Source organism: Epinephelus fuscoguttatus, linkage group LG4, assembly GCF_011397635.1.
Source record: "Epinephelus fuscoguttatus linkage group LG4, E.fuscoguttatus.final_Chr_v1".
NCBI classification, from domain to species: domain Eukaryota; kingdom Metazoa; phylum Chordata; class Actinopteri; order Perciformes; family Serranidae; genus Epinephelus; species Epinephelus fuscoguttatus.
The window spans coordinates 4,582,528-4,602,584 of record NC_064755.1 but is presented as its reverse complement, the minus strand read 5'-3'; the positions used below and the strand labels follow the sequence as shown (position 1 = coordinate 4,602,584).

Below are 20,057 nucleotides of genomic sequence, written 5' to 3'. Positions count from 1 at the left end.
AGGTCATTGTGTATGTCTTTGAGGTAATTTGTGTCTTTTTGGTCATTTTGTATTATTTCTTGGTCATTTTGTGTCACTTTAATGTCATATTGTGACCTGTTAATGTCTTTTTTGGTTCTTCTGTGTATTTTTGTAGTCATTTTGTGTTTTGTGTCTCTTTGTCGTTATTTTATTTCTCTTTGAAGTCATTTGTATTTCCTTGAAATCAGTTTGTTTCTTTTTTGGTGCTGTCATGTCTCTTTTTAGTCTTTTTTGTATTTTTTGCTCATTTGAGTAGTTTGTGTCTCTTTGTGGTTCCTTTGCATCCCTTTGTGGTCATTTTGAGTCACTTCCTGGTGAGAATGTGTTACTTTGACATTTTGCACGTGAATGCCAGAGGGGCCCCTGATATTTGGCCCCTGGGCCTGTGTGAGGTAAGCCCATTAAGTTTTTTATCAATGAAATTCTGTGTTGTGGCCTTTATAGTATAGTATACATGTTTAGACCGTTCAAATGTCCGACATGCAGCAGCATTATTCTAATAATAGTTGTCTGCCAGCTAATATTTGTATGAATCATTTGTATTCATGGGTGCAAATTCTGAAAAATACAAATTGTCCCCCCAATTCTAAATAGCTTAAATGATTGAAATTGAACAAATGTATACAGTAGTCCTATATACTGGGAGAAAGAGAAGATGATGAGGAGAAATGGGAATCCGTGAGAGGCGAGAGATGAGAACGTGAGTGGACATAACATTCCTGAGACCCGAAACTAGAAGTAGCATTAACTAACAGCGAAACAGTGAAAAGGAGGGTGATGGCTGGTTCCATGTACTACTGGCTGTTTAAGAGAAATAAACAGTAAAGGTAAGCATATGATTCTCTTTGTAGTGCTTTTTGAATGACTTGGTGATGGTGATGAGCCTCTATGAAATCGTGAAATATGCTGGCAATCTCAAGCGCTCTGTGGGCATGATTTGCACGCGTGCAATTAAAAAAAATCACAACTGATTGTGTCCCCCCCAAACTTGTCATCAGATCTGCACCCATATTTGTATTAACTGAGCATGCAAAACCATTGGTATGGTCCTTTAAAGGCTTGTTCCAAAAATGCCCCGGGGGGTACCCTGCTGTGGATTTTTAAAGTGCGTTGTAAATTGTAGGAACTGTAAGTGGTTGTAGTGAGACGGTCTCTTTAAGGCTGGACTGGATCATCCCTGTGGAAGGACGGCAGCAGACAGCGGCGGAGGCGGTTCTCTCCTGCCGTTCACTTACGCTACAGACCTGTCAACACAACGCTGCGAGTCGCTTGACCTCCCGAATCATCGCTTCGTCGTTTACTAGCTTTTATTGGAGCATTTCGGAACGGGGTGTCCGTGAAGGAATCCGTGAGTGAGGCGAGGAGCGGCGGAGGGAGAGGGAAGGCAGGGGACGGCAGAGACAGCCGGCTCTGCTGGACATTCAGGCGGCCGCAAAACCCCTGCTTTTGCTGCAGACACATTTCCTGACAGTCCAAACTCAACGAAAGCCCGACCTCTGTCCACAGCTGGATGTTTGCCTTTCCTTCAGAGCGCACCGCGGAATGGACGGAGGAGGACTGACACTTGGGGAGCCGTGACGAAACCTCGTTCTGTTGGAAAAGTAGCATCTGGAAAAAAAAGACCACCGTGCGTTTTTAAAGCAAGGAGCCAAGGAGAGTGACAGCACCAGCAAAATGTCTGTCCCTGTAAGTATGTCAGCCCTGGGGCTCAGGAAATACTTCCTCAGCTTGTCTGCTTTTTCTGTCCTACAGTGTTTCATATTAGAGACACGATAGAGCAAGATTTGACACGTCCAACCAAAGACAGCTCCCCCTCAATGCAGCACACACCCAGTTCTACACCACGCAGCACTTCAATTATTAATATGGCAACTTTCACAACTGCTATCAGCCTGTTTGTCATTAATATACAAAACTAGTGTCATTCTATTGATGGACCTTCTATTGGAGTAAAGTGCTCCTCTTGGTTTGTCACGTAAAGTGGAATTTGCTGGAGAAACCAGCTGACTGATGATGTGTAACAGCAGCTACTGTGCAGCTCTGCTCATTAGTAAAGGGGCGTTAATCTGCCTGTTCTGTTGCTGCTCTTTGGTTTAAGGCCATATACTGTGTCTGTAGTGCCATAGCTATTCTCGGCAGGCCTGGTCTGTCAACACATTCAGACAGCTGATATTACTGCCTGTGTGTGTCCTCGGGATGGATTTCTATTGTGTTGCTTTTGCAGGCAGTCTCAGATGTTTTAGTGCAAACTGCTGTACTGCTGTTGGAAATTGTCTGTATAGAGCTTGTTGTGTTGTTCTTTATCACATTCCTCAGGATCTGTTTCACAAACTCTGCCTGGAGGGTCTAATGGAAAGCTTTGTGTGTGTGTGTGTGTGTGTGTGTGTGTGTGTGTGTGTGTGTGTGTGTGCGCGCGCGCGCGCGCACACGCGTCAGCCCTGCCACTGTGTACTCAGCAACACCCCCAAATGGAAACTGGCTTAGATTTATTGTATTACTTCCATTATTAGGAATGCACAATATTTACATTGTTAGTCACATCTGATTGCTGATGCTTTCCACAGTCCTTGTAGCTGACAATAATAATAATAACCTTATTTAACGGTCAGGGCTCCACATCTCTAGTTTCAGAGTTTTTACCTGTTGTGCTTCATGCACAAGCAGATGCGCACTCTATAAAACACTGCTTTATCATTCTCTGCTCGTTGCTAGACAGTTCTTTCACTGGGATTACACAGTGAATTCACAAGTGTCTTCAGGTATTTGTTTGCTCTTGTATTTTATGTACTGCAGGCTCTTAAGGCTTGTTTGGAATATGCTGTCAGCATTTGTAAATTAGGCTATATCATTTCAATCATTGCCAGTTTCTAAAAATGCACAGAAAGTACGATATTACCTGTAGCTTTTCAAAGTTGGAATCCAGTTAACATTAGAGCATAAAAAAACTTTTGTAGCTGTCATGGCGTATGCACTTTTTAAAAACAAGTGAATAATCCACATATGTAATAAATGCTCAGTGTATTTTGGGCATAGTTTTAATATCAGTCACTATACAGATAAGCTTGCACCAAAGGTCCGGTGTGAAGGATTTAGGGGGATATACTGGCAGAAATGAAATGTAATATAATAAGTATTTCTTCTACCAGTTTAAATGATCAGATCCATTTTTTTGGAGAAGAGACCTCTGTGAATAATTCAGCTCCCGGTAAAAACCTCCTGAACGTCTAGATCTAAAGTTATCATATTTAAAACGTGAGCGCACATTAGCAGGTACTAGGCTAGCGGTTTGTCTCTGATATGCCGAACATTGTTTTTCAGACACTCTCGTTGTGGAGGGACTGCTAACAACGGTGGCCACAGTGAAAACGCATATGTTCCTATGTAGAGCCAGTGATGGGTTTGTCCGCTCTGGGCTACTGTAGAAATATGTGATCTCTGTTGACGAGGACCTACTCAAATGACTCATTCTTAACAAAAACACAATGAATCTTATTTTTAGGTGATTATACACTGTAGAAAACATACTTATTTTATTATATTCTATTTCTGCCAATGTAACCCACTAAATCCTACACACTGGACCTTTAGTCACAAGTGAATCATCCACATACGAAAGATATGATCAATATATTTTGGGCTTGATTTAATGTCAGTCACTATTCTGATTTGAACATATTTCAAACTTTACCTTAATGATAAGCACAGCTATTATAGCTGTATCATACATGCAATATTCGCTCCTTTGATTGGGCTGGCCTACTAAGCATCAGCACTATGACTGAGTAGTGAAGCCAGGGCTTGTGTAAGTTGTAGCTCCAATAATGGCCAGTAGTTGCTGACTCCAGGAAAACTACTGTATTAAGGTATTTAGGCTTAGACAGGTTTTGAGATGTTTTGAGGTGTTTGGTTGATTGACAGCTGTCTCAGCCTATCACAGCCGGCTGTAATGATTACTGCTCTCCCCTTAAAACCTTTTTAAGAATTCCCTCATAATTTGTCACAGCTGCAGCTACCACGGCATCGCAGAGTTGAATGGTCACATGATGACACAAACCTCATCTCTTACACAGCTGTTTGAGGGATTATTGGTGAAAAGAGAGCAGCGCTGTAGAGGACTTATGCACGAGGCTCTGCTCCTCTGCATGGCTGTCATCTCTAGTAATGTCTATTAGTTGCAGTGTGGAAAGGTGTTTCCACCCACTGAGGTGCAGAGGCGGCGGCTGCTGTTCACCTTCTCAGCGTGGCAGGATGTGTTCTGATCTGCTAAACTTGGCATTCACACATGGACTTGCCGCCTCCTGCTATTTCATGAGACACACTGCAGATCTGTGTGTGTGTGTGTGTGTGTGTGTGTGTGTGTGTGTGCGCGTGCGCGCTTGTCAAGCATGTGTGTTCCTGCCACAGAGGGGAAGATTGTGCAACACAAAGGCAAAAACTGGGATGATGAAAGTGATGCATTCAGTCAACTGGATGAATGGTGTGTGTGTGTGTGTGTGTGTGTGTGTGTTGGGGGGGGGGGTTCTCACTAAAAAGACAGACAATAGATTCTTCTTCAGATAGCACCCATCTTCCGAACAGACAGACAGACAGACAGACAGCAGGTTGTACGTTCTCCTCAGCAGGGAGGAAGTTAAGTCGGTTTGCATTCTTCAAACTTTATCTGCTCACAGCAGTTTGAAATAGTACATATGGTACTAAATGTTCAACTGGGTGCTCCTCTCAACATTTTATTGTGATATATTAGCAGGTGAGTGTACTTTTCAGGATATCCTTAATGAGTATGTTTAAGTGCACAACATTTTCTGGTTTTTGCCCTTATTCCAAAAAAGAAAATAAGCTGTTTACATGGCTAATGAAAATGAAAATTCCACTAATACTCCTGCTTACATGCAGCCAGGCAAACTCTGATAAACGTGCCCTAACATGTCCTTTTTCATGTCAAAATATAGAAAAGTGGAACAGCTGGAGCGGCTTGTCATTTTGCTGCATCAAAATAGGATTTTTTCAAAACAGAGCCTATTATTTTAAAGCCATATGGCCCACCCCTAATGCCATAATGCTTTTTAGATACATTATCTTCATTTGAGGGTATTTCCAAGCAAATATTGATGTACATGATTGTTTCATCCGCATACATATCTTTCTGCCCCCATTCCCATGCCAAATAGGCTACCCAGTTGTCAGTCATGTCCAGATGCAAAATCTTTAACTTCAAACAATAATAACCTTTGAATGAGCCTAAAAATGCAGTGAAATACTGATGAGCTAAAATCTCCTGTATAACATAATAAATTGTCACATTTACTCTAATATAGGGCTGCAGTTAATTGATTATCAAAAGTGTTGCTGTTTAATACTCTGTTGGTCGACTAATTAATTATTCAACCAATTATTTCACTTGTACTCCGATAACAACTGGAATGACTGTGTAACTTATTAGATGATCCAAGATGTTTCCTGTCCTGTGTTGACTCTGCAGTATGACCAGTCAAACACACACTAACAGGATTTCATGGTGGTCATAGTGTTGGTTCAGCTGCATGTTGCCATGGCTACGGAGAAATAATAAAAGTGTTTACCTACCTGAGTGATAGTGGGGTCACTGCTGGTGTATGTGTGCGCACATGTACACAGTGTATTTGCTCAATGAGTTGGAGGAAGGAAGGGCTACGTGCAGTCAGTTTGTTGTGTTTCTACTCCAGCTGTTCTCACGCACCGCTCCGTTATCCTGTCAACTTTATCAATTGCTCTTAATGTCATTAGTGACATCATCACACCTGCGATATTGGCCAGTGAAATCCTAGTTGCCATAGCAACCATTTCCATGATCCCTCTCACCTGGTCACATGTCTCTGTGCCGTCCTCACACACACACACAGACACACACACACACACACACACACACACACACACACACACACACACACACCGTGCTTTCCATGACGTACATGGTAGGTTTGTTCCTAGAGACAGAGTGTGTGTCTGTGTGTTTGAGTGTTTGGAGCATGTTCAGCTGTGTTTGGCTTGATTTGCTGATCACACAGAAAAAAATAAAGAAGCAGGATGTGTTTGAATTTCAGACTGCGATGTTTCTCAGTTTGATCGCTCTGTTTCTATGTGGAGCAAAACCTACCAGACTGTGGCTGGAGGATATTTTAGTGTGTATTATTTTTCACACACAACCACACACACACACACACACACACACACACACACACAGAGGCGTCTACTGTAGCAGCAGAAAGCGGGGATGGGTCAGATATATATAGAATTTGAAGAGAGTAGCCTGATTTTCAGTCTGAAAGCAGGATGCAGCCTGTTTGTACATCATACATGCACACAGACACATAAACAAATGTGCATTGACATGAATTCACATTGAACTTGGAAGGTTTAACATCTGTAGCTCAGTATTACCTTGTCTTGCCACTTACATTTTACATTAAATCTCTACACTGATGGACGCAACTGCAACATGAAACAGCTGAAGCAAAAGATTTATTATTCCTAATGTCCCAGCCTGTCTCTGTAAGTGAATGATGGGCTGCTGGTGTCTGAAGCACTGATGCTACCTATCCCTACATTAGCAGGCTGACATTATAGGTCAGTCTCATTTTTTTTGGGGGGGGGGGCATTTTTAGCCTTTATTTAACAGGACAGACAAGCGTGAAGGGGGAAGAGAGAGAGAGGGAGGGACATACAGCAAAGGGCCACAGGCTGGAGTCAAACCCGGGCCGCTGCGGCAACAGTCTTGTACATGGGGTGCCTGCTCTACCACTAAGCCATCAACGCCTCAGTCTCAGATTTTGTAGGGCTGCACACAACTCAGAATTATGTCAGTTGTTCAATACAAATATTCGATGGGTTAACCCACTAACGGAATATTTTTTCTAACTTAAGAAACAACATCAGGTCATTCATCCAAGCCGAAGCTTTGGGCGAATGTTCAGGTCAGACTCAGTTTATCACAGACATGTCAGCTCCACAATTGGCAGCATCTGTCAGTTATTTTCTCAGTTGATTGGTTTATTGTGTAGTCTATAGAACAAAGATAGTGAAAAATGTCCATCACAATTTCCTTCAGCCCACAATGATGTATTCATATTATACATATTAGAATCAGTTTCACACAAGACAGGGAAAGCTGCACATCATTTGTCTTAAGGAGCCTAGTGTTTGGCAGTTTGGCTTGACAGAGGATTTTTGGTGTCCATCACTGGCAACCATTCATTTAAACATGTAAAAAAAATTGAGAAAACCAAAGGTGCACCCCAAAATGAATACATTTTTATTATTTGTTGCATCAGTAATATTTTAATATTGCTATTCCCCAGACACTGTTGCATGTGCCTTGTTGCACTTCTTTGATTAAGCAAAGGCATCTGTTTTCAATGATAAAACAAATCTTGAATGGTAAAGAATGGATAAACAACCAGTGACCTGCTGGATTCATTTTTGAAGGATCTGAACATAATCTGGAATTGAGGACAGACATGTGAACTGATCACATTTAAAATTCAAATTCTGTAAAGTAGTGTTGACAAAATATTTATTTATTGATACATATATTGTGAATATTTGAAATGGTTTTAATTGTGATTTTCAGCTGTATTGATACACTGGTACCAGCTGCTCTTTCTCACTCTCTCTTATTGTTATTGTTTATTACAGTCAATCTGCTTTTCTTCAATGTCACATTTTCATTTTTAAGCTGTTAAGTATTACTGCATACTATCTTAATTACTTAAAATATAAGGTGATTAAAAATGGCAACCATATTTCCAGTGTGCACTGTGTAGATGTATGATCTAGGGCAATCTAAATATTACAATAGGAGTCAGGATTGTCTCATACTCAGTAAATAAAAATCCCTTTTATGATATTTTTTAAAAGTGCTGCCTAAACACTGCATGGTGTGTAGCATGTCCGCTGTGGAGTGTGTTAGATGGCAGAGAAGAAAGGGTTGGGGTTAAGTGCTTGTCATGCAGAGTGTGTTTTCTCCTGTTTGCCTCCTCCATGTGTATGTGTGTGATCTCTAAATGGACACATGAATACATAAATTCAGTTTTAAAATTTGATGAAGGCAAAATTGATTTTATGGTCATGCATGTATGCATGATACAGGTGTGTGTGTGTGTGTGTGTGTGTGTGTGTGTGTGCACCCAGACACAATTGTTCATGCATCTCATTCTGTATATACAGGTGGAGCACATACATAAATACATACATAAGTGTGTGTGTGTGTGTGTGTGTGTGTGTGTGTGTGTGTGTGTGTGTGTGTGCTCATTTATGCTAGTTTTTTTATGGTTATTTACAATGCTAAATGTGTGTGTCACATTGTTGTGCTCTCTATACATGTTATTTGTGTGTTTGTTCTCTTTTGAGGACACACACACACACACACACACACACACGTACACACGCATACACACACGCACAATTACAAACTCAACACACACAAACGCCACCACCACCATGTAGTAGCATGGGTGGGGTTTCCTGCGACTATCTACAGGGACTGCTTGGCCAGCGCAGTACCAGCGCTGTTTATGTGTGTGTTTGCTCTTCACTTCAATATGAATCATTGCTGCTTAGAGATAGAAGCCCTTCTATCACGCACGCACACACACACACAAACACACACACACACACACACACACAGGCAAACACCTTGCATCTCAATGTCCCTCAGTTCTCCACGTCAGTAGAGAGTTGCTAGGGGCAACAGGAGAGTCCGCTCAGTGTGTCAGTCACATATAGTGTGTGTTGTGATATAAGGACAGGTAAAAATCCTTAAGCTAGCATCAGAGCAGCAACCGGAGGCTGCAGTGAAATGCTGTCATTAAGATTCCATCACTCTGTGTGGTTTAACAGCCGATACAAATACACTGAGATCAGAGCTGCTCATTCTGTGCTTATATGGTCCCAATAGCTATGTCCTGGCTCATGGTCCCTATACAACTGTCTGTCTTTGCAGAAACTAAAGAAAACAGTAGAAAAATAAATAACATTTTAGTTTATTTTCCCATCACATTTTGTCACATTTATCACCATTAAGATGATTCTGATTTATTATACATTGAGGCTTGCTTTAGTAATTTTTACCATCCCTATTTGTAATAAGAAAATTAGCCCCATTAAATTAACAGCTGTGATATGGAATTGTGACATCACTAAATATAGGTCCAATGGGTAAAAAACTGTAGACCAAATCACAGTGTTTATTTACAGTGACTTCTGGGTAGAAAATCCTCACGTCGGGGCGTTGGTGGGTTAGTGGATAGAGCAGGTGCCCCATGTACAAGGCTGTTGCTGCAGCAGCCCGGGTTCGACTCCAGCCTGTGGCACTTTGCTGCATGTCATTCCCTCTCTCTCTCCCCCTTTCACACTCAGCTTTCCTATTGATTAAAGGCAAAAATGCCCAAAAAATGTCTTAAAAAAAAAGAAGAAAAAAAAAAGAAAATCCTCACGTCACGTATATTAAAAGCAAATGGCAAGTGTCTCTAAGATTGAAAACTGGCAGATGGTATGCCACTGATAGTTCAGCGGCACAAGCTGATCCCTGGAGTGGTATGCTGCTCATCAATGGTATGCCACTAGTGATTCAGCAGCATAAACTGATCCCTCCCTTTTATTCTCTCCAGAACTTGCTGAGTTTGCAATATCACCAAGCTAACATCACAGAGGGTCATTCTCACTGTTTCTTGTTGTCCCCATGTTGCTTTTGCTCAATTGTGTTTGCTATAGATTAGATAGTAAAGGAACGAACTGCAAACATGATTTACAAAATGATGCAATTGTCTTCTTTACTTTCCATCCTGATCCCTGAGTGAAACTGCAGCACTGATTTTAATGGCATAGACAGTGACGAGGCTGTGAACAGCATACAACTGGTTGACAATATGAAAGTTTCTTAGTTTTAGTTGACATATAAATCAATTTCAGCTGCTGAAGTGACAGCTGTCACCATGTGATTTTATCAGCTTGAGGTAATTTTCATAAATTCAGCAAGTTGGCCAAACTACAAAATGAAATTCTCAGCTTTTGTCTGGTATCGGTATGTGTGTGGCATATATGCTGAGATAAAGATAGTTTTTTTTAGAAAACATTAGCACCACTTTGAATCATTTTAATATATGAAAAGATAGAGAGTGGACTGTATTGTATCAACATGCCAGAAAATTGTAATTTTGATATTTTGTAGTGCAAAAAAAAGAGTGTATGTGAAAGGCTTTGTGGTTTGCAACTTCACTTAAAGGAACAGTGTGTAAGATTTAGGAGGATGTAGAGGCATCTAGTGGTGAAGACTGCAGATTGCAATCAGCCGAAACTTCTCCTGGTTAGAATTCCTGTAGTGTTCATTGTTCAAGAGGTTTTTTCGGTAAAGACACATATAGCAGTTTGACATTACAAATCAGTGTTTCTCCTACTCTGTTTGGCACATCGCAGGCGACTCACTTGCCCGGCACCTGCACATGTGTGCATACCTTTCTTCTCTGATAACTTAAGACTCAGACATTCCCGAGGTTTATGCTACGGCTCTTCCTTTCAAAAACAAATTGACCTGGTGATTTAAACAGGTAAAAACACTAAATAAAGTAGTATCTGGTAAAAAAAAATGGTGTTCATGCAGAGGGGCTGCTTACTATGGTAGCCAACGCAAAAATGGGAATGGCCCTATCTAGAGTCAGTGTGTGGTTTGTCCATAAAAACATGGCAGTGCAACATGGTGATCTCCGTAGACGAGGACTGGCTCCCTATACATACGGTTCATTGTTAGGTAAAGAAAAGACAATGATTCTTGTTTTCAGCTGATTAAACACTAAAGAAAATGTACCTTTTATATTATATTCCATTTCTGCCAATATATCCCCCTTGAATCCCATACATTGGACCTTTAACGGTGTTCTATATTCAAAGTTATCTGTATCTGTGTAAAACATTGGATGCTGGTCATTGAGCAGCTGTATCAGTGAGCCGATGTAGTGTACAATTCTCTGTTAGCTCTGTGAAACAAAAGCAATGGAATATATTCAAGTGTAAAAACAGAGATACAGAGGTGCAGGTGCCAAGCTGTCAGTGCTATCAGCACATTTCACACATTGTTGCATCTGTGTAAACTGTCTGTTCAAACAGTGTCATATACAGCTGTGGAGTGTGAGCTGACTGTTACAGTTAGCTGAGCATGGCTCAGTGTTTGACGGCAGTCATCACAGTAGAGCACACATTATGTCATATTCATGTTTATAATATTACCAAATGCCTTGTGCAATTGTGTTTACATGAGGCTGCTATGTGAGTTTTCTCCTTTAAAGTCAGCGTTTGGTTTTATTGTACTGAATCATCCTCAATACATTATAACCAGCAGCGGGGGTTCCACAAGGCTCAGTCATGGGTCCTGTCTTTTTCTTAGTCAACACAAGGTTACTTAAGTTGCATGGTCTCTGTGACCACTGTTAGGCTGACGACACCGAGCTTTCCTTCTTATTCCCAACGACAATGTTGGAACGTCATCTGCATTGGCCAATACTGGCTTTAAAATGAACTGTGAGAATTGGCCGACATGCTTCTTATTTTGCACAATGAATGAATATTGCATACATTGAAAAGCATTCTATTTCATGTCTCCATCTGCTGTTGGGCCATTACTATAAGAGTATGCATGCATAATATCATGTAAATTCCACTACTGAGGAGACTTGATGATCACTGAAATCAGAGGTGGAAAAAAGTGGATGCATCGATATTGGATATTGGCGAAAAATCCAATTTCATACATCCCTACCAAGATACACAACTCAACAAATACCCTAAGTCTGAATGGTCTATACTAGTCTGCTATTTAGCTGATTAGTCAAGTGCAGACTATTGGGGTAGTGGATAATAAGCTCAAAGTTTCACATAGAAAAGCTAATGCTAACTGTTTTATGTAAATGAATGAAAAATGCCAAAACAATTAGTGCCATATTCTAGGAGGTATAGTTACATAAAAACACAGACTTGAGTGGTCTAATCTAGTTTGCTAGTTAGTCTAGGTAGCTGTCTTAGCAAGTAGGATCCATTTGACAGATTTGGTAGTTAATTCTGTGCATGGCAGTAAAATGCTAGTAATTGAGAGGAAAATAAAATGGTAACGTTTCTTGAGCTCAAATGGAGATGTCTATCGAGCATGGTTTCGAGCAGCCCAATGAGCTGTTTTTGAACTAGGTCCCTTTAATAGTTGTGAATATTTATTTTCACTGAGGTTTTTGTGGATGCTTAATGAGACACTTATCTTTGATATCATGTATTAATTTTTACTATGTCAACTCAAGTTTCCAGTGGCTATAAACAAAAGTTTAAAATATGTTTTTGTATGCTGTCAATAATAGTTCTTGAAAAGAAAGAAAATTGTAAAAAATCAGAATCAGCAGGTCAGGCCTTTGAAGAATTGGAAATTGAAAAAGACGAAAAAGGAAGTTGTAGGTGGTAGGGTTGGGTCGGTTCTCGGTGATACCAATTTGGTCCAGTACTCCGTCTTGGACCGGGTTTTATTTTTTGAGACCGACCGGACCGCATACTAGGGCAGAACCCGGGCGAAGCGGACGCCGCGGAGGTCCGCCCGGTAAAAGTGGACGTCCACAAGACCTGTGCGCGCAAAGCACGACCGCGCGGACTTTGCTCCGCGCACCAGTGTCACACAAAAGACTGTTTGGCATGTATTTTTCACATCGTGGGGATTTTTTACGGACATTTTTACACGTAGTCCGCTCCATTTATACTAAGCCCAAGTCTGTGAGCACCTGTGTCTGCCTCTTCACCACTTGGACTGAGCTAGGAGGTGTGAGTGTGCATGCGCCTCTACTGTAGCCTGGAGTTTGTTTAATAGTGACGGGGAGTCGATAATGGCGGACAGTTTAGTCTCAACGAAATCAAAGAATGCGCCACTATGGCAAAACATTGGCTTTGAGCCAGACGAAGGAGGTAACCCTTGTTTGCACTGACTGAGTAAGCTGCAAAATTTATTTGTAAGGAATAAAAGAAACAACTTGTTACTGTCACTGTGTTGTCCTAAGGTCGTTTTTTATTTTAAATGAGTCATTTGCGCCCCCAAGTGGCGAAAATCCGGTATTACCGACTTGATGCGGTTTTTTACAAAAACCGGACTTTTTTTTTTTTCTCTCATACCGACCCAACCCTAGCAGTTGGTGCATCTCTACTTCAAACCCACAGTACAGACCCTATTTGTAGAGTATACAATACAGTGTTGTTGTGTGCCTCCATTAGCCATAAATGGCTTAGTATTGATTAGCCAGTGCACTGGCATAGAGCTTTATTGATTAATAGACATGTAGACTGTACATGCATGTGCAGTTCAGGAATCAAATGTGCTGAACGACATAACAGTCTGCATTCTCTGAGATCTACAATCGTCAACAGGACATGCTGTCTTCCGTCAGCCTCTTTCACTGTGTGTGTGTGTGTGTGTGTGTGTGTTTGTGTGTGCGTGCGCACATGTGTCTGTTATTAATGTAGTTGTTGTGTTGCCCTTTAGTAGTACAGCTATCCATCTAAATATTTTCCTTATTGCCATACAGTGGTACTACTGTAGTATCGCATGTAAAGTGGTGGTCTTAGTATGCTAGAACTTATAGAGCTTGTTTTAAAGGGACAGTCCAACATTTTTGTAAAAAATAAAAAAACAGTGTTATAATAGCTTGATGAGAGATGAGAGAGATCAGTTTCATCTCTGTGTGTCCGCTATAGCAATGTCTTTAGCCTAGTTTAGCACAAACAGTACAATCAGGGAGAAACTGCTAGCCAGGCTCCGTCATAGTGAACTGGCATTGATCAACATCCCTTGCAAAACCCTGCTGTCAAATAATGGTCGTTTTGTGCAATGAGGCGGTTTATGATTTTGAGTGTTCCATTAAAGGCAGCTTTAGTGTGTGTGTGTGTGTGTGTGTGTGTGTGTGTGTGCGCCTCGCTGACATTCATTTAAAAGGTTTTCTTGTAGATTAACATTTTTAATGCATCTCCTCTGGTTGTTGAAGGGAATCTATAATGTTTTTATGTAAATTGAAAAGCATCTTGAATCATATATGTTACAATGTCATTATTCCTGAAAGCAAATGCTGCATGGCTTAATGCTCAGTGGAATTAATAGGAGATTTGTTCATTTATCCTTTTATAAATGAGTAACACTGAACAAATAAAAACATTTTGGTGATTTTTTTGTATGCTTTTCCTGAAACCTATTCAAATATATATTCATAAGGACATTTGCTTGGTTCAGTCTTCTCTCTGCCTGACCTTCTGTCTGCCCTTCACCTCTTCATCACCCCTCTGGTACCTTCTCTCCATCTGTCTGATTGTCTATCCACAGAATGTGTCTTTACCTCCTTTATCCACTCCCTCTATCTTTCCCAATGTCGCCCCCTTGAATGCAGCCTGAAAAAATGAAGGGTGGGGGAAAAATTGATATAGCATAGTATTGCGATGGTTAGCATGGCAATATCATATGCATAAATGTCATGTATCGATTTTTTAATTCTTGAAATTATTAATATTACAAATACAAATTAAGCTTTTAGTAGTCTATTAGAATAATAAAATCAAATGCTTTTTCAGTCCACTTGATACATTTTGCTGCAAAGAAATAAATAAATGGCTGACCCCTAAAACTCTTGGAATAGCTCTAACAAGACCGGTGACTGGTGATAGCCTGACATCACGTAAGGAAGTCTGATTTTAAAGTTGGTCACCCTGGCTCCAGGGAACTGGTGATGTGTGTTTTTGACTATTTTCTTACATTTTCATAAACTGAACAATCATGCAAGTCATCAGAAAAAAGAATCAAGAGACTTATCGATAATGAAAATTTTTCATGAATCTCATCTTGGATCTGCAGAGCCCTACCCCTACCCACCCTGTCTCATTTTTTTTTCTCGAATCACTGAATACCTCCATTTATCCAGCCATTTTACCTCCCTCCATCCATCCTCCCAGTCGGAACACGCCTCATCCCAGTTTGTCTGTGCTTGACCTCTGGCCTCTGTCATGATGGGGTCTACATCAGGCCTGATTGGATGATTTACACAGAGAGAAGGAAGAGGGAGAGAGGGGCAGGAGAAAAAGCTGGAAGGAGGGAATGAGAGGGGGATAATGAAATGGTAAATGGATTGAGGAGAAAGGGAAAGACGGAGAGATTAATGATGTGAAGAGGTAGATATTACTGTGCTCGGACTGAATGATGGAGGGCTTGATGTAATTTCCCCTGCAGATACTTTTTCACTCACCTTTCACTACTTCCCCTTTACCTCACTCCCTTGTTATGCATTCCCATATTCAATCTTCTCTCACTTCACACGCACTTCATTCTTCTTCATATCTCACATACAGTAATCAACATCACATTTTAAAGTCTAATGACTTGTGAGTTCTGACTGATCAGCTCTACCAGAGGTGGGAATTTTCTGTAGTTTGTAAAAATGGTGGAACCCATAATTAGCATGGTTGTCCACCTGTGTTATTTTCAGTATGTGATAGATATGCAGAAAACTGTAAATATCCACCAGCTTTACATTACCGAAGTAATTGGTCTATTCTCTCCTATGACGGCAGGGTTTCCCACACATCCAATCATTTGTGGCGGGCTGCAACAATTAAAACATCTGTCGCCACATTTAGATATTCTATTTTTCGAGCAGGACTGCTCATTCGGTGCGCCGCTAGAAAATATATACTGTTCAGTTATTATTTGCTCCACAGAGGGAGCAGCTGAACAGCAGGCGCAGTAAAAAGCGTTGGGTCTAAAGTTTGCTTTCACTCACAAACTGCTGCTCCTCTCATCCATCGATCTGATCGGACCACCTCTGATCAAATCGACTGATCAGTTATCCAGCCCACAACTCAAAACTCCACGAATTGCTGCTTAAGGAAAAAAAGGCCATGAATGCTCCGCCTGCGGTGCATTCATGGCCTTGAAGGGACACAGACTGATAGGCCTACAAGGACAAACAGGCGAGAAAAGAACACTCCTCTGCATCGGCGGCATCAGTTACCGCCACACTTAGATTGTAATTCTGTGGGAAACACTGGCCAGGCTTACACCAAACGACTCTTCAAGTGCTTTCACAGTCGCAGACAAATTTCCAGTGTTGGAATTAAATCACAGCAGTTGCACCTCAGCTGGAGTGGGCTCCTGTGATCTCCATCATTAGCATAAGGTGGTCATTAAAGTTGGTCCAACTTGTCTTAGGTCAGTCGTTTTCGCATTTTGATGATTATTATTTTGAGATTTTAGTGGCTTATGCAAATACTGAAGTTGAATGATGCGAACATTGTCAACAACCAATAGCTGTGCTATCTCCAGCACCAAACAGGAAGCAGCAAAATGCATAGACAGTAAACATGGAAGGGACTCTGGGGATTCACAAAAAATGTGAACAAATCTTGGTTGTCTTGGACTGTGGAAAAGGAGGAGAAACTGGTGGAGCTGTGGAGTGAACAGTCGTCAGTGTTTAATTCAGTTTGTATCTGATCCATCAACCAGCTCTTATTTTAGCATGAAGCGGTTGGCCTCTCATTCCCAAAATCTCCTCCCACTAAATCTAAAGCAGTATTGTCAAGAATACTGTTGGCATATGATGCCTTTTATCTTGTGTTTCCAGAGTGCTGTGTTTTTGAGGACAAGTACAGTAAAGAATTGTTAATATGTCATATTTTGAGTTTGGTTTAATATTTTCCATCAGGAGCAGGATGGGAAATAATCTTAAAAGCAATCTAGTTATAGTCTTGTGAATTGAGACCCTGTAAGATCACCGGTCTTTGCAAAATCTCTTAGTGTGTGACTGGTGTCTTTAGATGTGAGAGGGTATTGGGCTAAAGTCAGAAGTCTTTTCAAAGTCTTCTAGTGTATGCTAGGCATTACCTGTAGTGGTATCTTTCCATTCAAATTCTTTTGCTTGTAGGAATATGATCAGAAGGGGTTAGGGGTTAAGAACTCCAGATAATCCACAGCCCCTTTTCAAGATTCAAACAGGTCTGTTGTGCCCATTAATGTTGTTTCTGCAGAGTGAAGAAACAATGGACCAATCAGAGCTTTAGAGGCAGGATTAAGAATGGGGATTTCATTTTATTACAGACTGGAGCTTGTTACCAAGCTACAACCGTGGAAAATAATGACAGAGAAATGGTGAGAAAAGTGTTATCTTCCTAAATCCTAAATTCTTTTCTTGGCATGAAATAACAGGTTAAGTGCTCCTAATAAGTATATTTAATTGGAGGTGCCGACATGTAAAATTGAGCATTATCATCAGGTGTTTTTTTTTTTCTTTTTTTTTTTTTTGACCAAGTGGCGACCTCCTTGGCTAAAAAATAAAGCCAACACTTAAGTGCCAAAAACTGCAGTTCCTTAAATGGCCACTTGAGGCTGGCTCCAAGACCGAGTCAATCCCCATAGACCCCCATGTTAAAATATTCAACTTTACAGCAGAAATAAACATGTTTACAGCCTGGTACAAAAAAAAACTTTCTACAGCTAATTTTCCCTGTTTATGACAGCTGTACATAGGGTGATTTTTTTGTATAACTCATCTGTTTACATTTTATTAAGACTTAAAGTTATGCATAATTAGAGGCAGGCCGCTTTGAGTGACAGGATGTCTGCAGATAGTGTCCTTGGCTTATGATCACTTCTGTCTTCAAAAAACCAAGATGGCTACAGCTGAATTGCCAAACTCAGGGTTTTAAATGGAAGTCCACAAACCAACGGGAGATGTCATAGAAGCTACATCCATTATTTTTACACAGTAATTTCGTCTGAAGGATATTATTACATACAACTAAAAACTACAGTTTCAGTCTTCATTTGGATGTTTAATTTGCAGGAGTTTTCAAGAAATCCAGCTGCCACACCAGGCTTTTGTCTCACCACTCCCGCGCATGTTGACTCCTCCTCCTTGACGCGAGAGGGTTAATTGGGACTGATCACTGTTCAGTAATGTGATGTAAATGAAATGACGAGTTAGTGAAATTAAAGTCCCATGTTGCAGTTTTTTTTAATCTTGTTACTATCCACAATGATTTGAATCAATTAAAGAAAAATAATGCACAAATAGGTCAATTCTTTCCCCAAATAAGCAACTTGGGGTCGAATAAATGTCTGTTTCAATCACTATATCTCTGCGAATGTATATGGATTTGGGTACATCATTAGAAATACTGATGAGTCCCACTACAGAAATATAGTCAAAGTGAATCTATCATTTAATCCTTAGTATTTCCTGCAGTCTTCTTGCAATGAAGTGACAACATACATGACACAGACTGACAGACAGAGTGCTGAAGACACAGAGTGCAGTAGGATAGTTGGCTGCATGACGGTGTGCCTGCAGCAAATGTCCTCAGTGATGTGTTCGGCTGTGTGTTCAGTAGAGACAGCAGGGTTCAGAGTCCACTCTGCCTCTCACACACAGTTAGCTGGGAGCTCAGAGCTGTGAAGCAGAGCTCACAGCAGCACCTTGTCCCACAGGAGCAGCTTCTGTTTGCCAGCTGCTTTACTGACTGTAGCACAGAGCTCACTGGGGTTCTTAACATGCAGCAGTGAGGTGATGCTGAACAGGATTGTGTGTGATCTTTACAGGGCTGCGCAGATATGGGCAAGATGTAATCTCCTGATATTTCTTTGACACACTGTCCCTCATTAAGACACTGAATAGATGATTCCACTTTTTTTGGGCTGTCACTTTTGAAAAAAAAAAGTTTGAAGAATGACAACAGACATGTTATCTCTTCAAAGTCATACTACTGATTGTACTCTTCATACTACAGTATGAAGATGGATAAATGTTGCTCATCATCAGCAGTGTCTCGGCTGCCTCACTAAGTGATGAGCTAACAGGTGACTACACACTGGTTGCATAATAACATTACTTTAGGCGTCATTATGTCTTTGAGGAAAATAACAACAAACCTTTTTTCACAGCAGATATTTTGACTTGTCATAACCACAAGTGTTACTAATAATACTAATCATTACAAATCAAATAATCAAATTCTTGATAGAAAATACAGCCCTGCTGTTAAGATTCTGCTTAAATTATTGGCAGTTATGTGAGCTAAAGCCTTTGAGCCAAACAGTCTCACCACAATATCAGTTTACCAGCTTGTCCTGGAGCTTTTGATAGTCTTCCACTTTGTAGTGAACATTTTTTATAAGCAAAGGACTTTTTATTGGCCAAAAGATTGAGATTTGTTCAGTCAACTGTTGTTTCTATGGCCAGCAATGAACATTTAAGACGAGACACTCCAGGTGAAAACCAAGTGCAGTCAGGACCACTTTTGTCAAAATTTTTTTTTGTTGCCATTGCAGTATTATATTTGGTGGTATGACTCTGTTCTGGGTCCTCTCTGCCTTTTCCTGAGCCTATGCAGAAAGCTTAAGGTAGAGAGACCAGACTTCTGTGCCCTTCCATGTGTCTGCATGAAAACCTAAGGCAGAGAGAACACACCTCTCTGCCCTTTTACTCCACCCTCTCAAGCACCTACATAGAAAGTCTTAAGGCAGAGAGCTTACACCTCTCTGCCCACACCTCTGTGCCCTTCCACGCACAAACGAGGAAACCTAAGGCAGAGAGAGGGAAAATCTCCCTGCCCTTCCATGTACCTACATACCTAAATTTTCTAAGATGACAGATGCTGAATATATCCTCCCTATCTGATGCTGTGGCTGTTTGTGGTTGGCTGAGAGGGATGTGAACTCATTAGTTTGCAGCTGTGTTAATCAAATCAGGTTGGGTTTCCATTATGCGTGCCAAACGGTGCCAATCCCCTTTGATCTGATGTGACGGGACAGTCGATATAAAGATACATTTATGTGCTGATTGCAGATAGTTGCATTGAATAGTGTTTTCTTTTTGGGGGTATTTATTGCATCGATAATGTGCCTGATATTCTGGAAACCTGCCAGTGAGGTTTTGGTTACGTGTGTGCACACTGTCCGCTGGTCAGCCAAACTTCGGCTTACACCAGCTGCGCTCCGCCTGCGCTGACAG

The 20,057-nt window shown here is 40.9% G+C and overlaps 1 protein-coding gene across 1 annotated transcript in view; it reads left to right on the top strand.

The window, feature by feature from the left end:
- The first annotated feature begins 1,238 nt into the window (after positions 1 to 1,238).
- bcar1 (BCAR1 scaffold protein, Cas family member) overlaps positions 1,239 to 20,057 on the top strand; it is a 118,722-nt gene continuing 99,903 nt past the window's right edge. Inside the window, exon 1 of the mRNA XM_049574420.1 lies at positions 1,239 to 1,707. Within this exon, the coding sequence (XP_049430377.1) occupies positions 1,696 to 1,707 (12 nt within the window). The 5' untranslated portion in view covers positions 1,239 to 1,695. The remainder of the gene's footprint in view (positions 1,708 to 20,057) is intronic.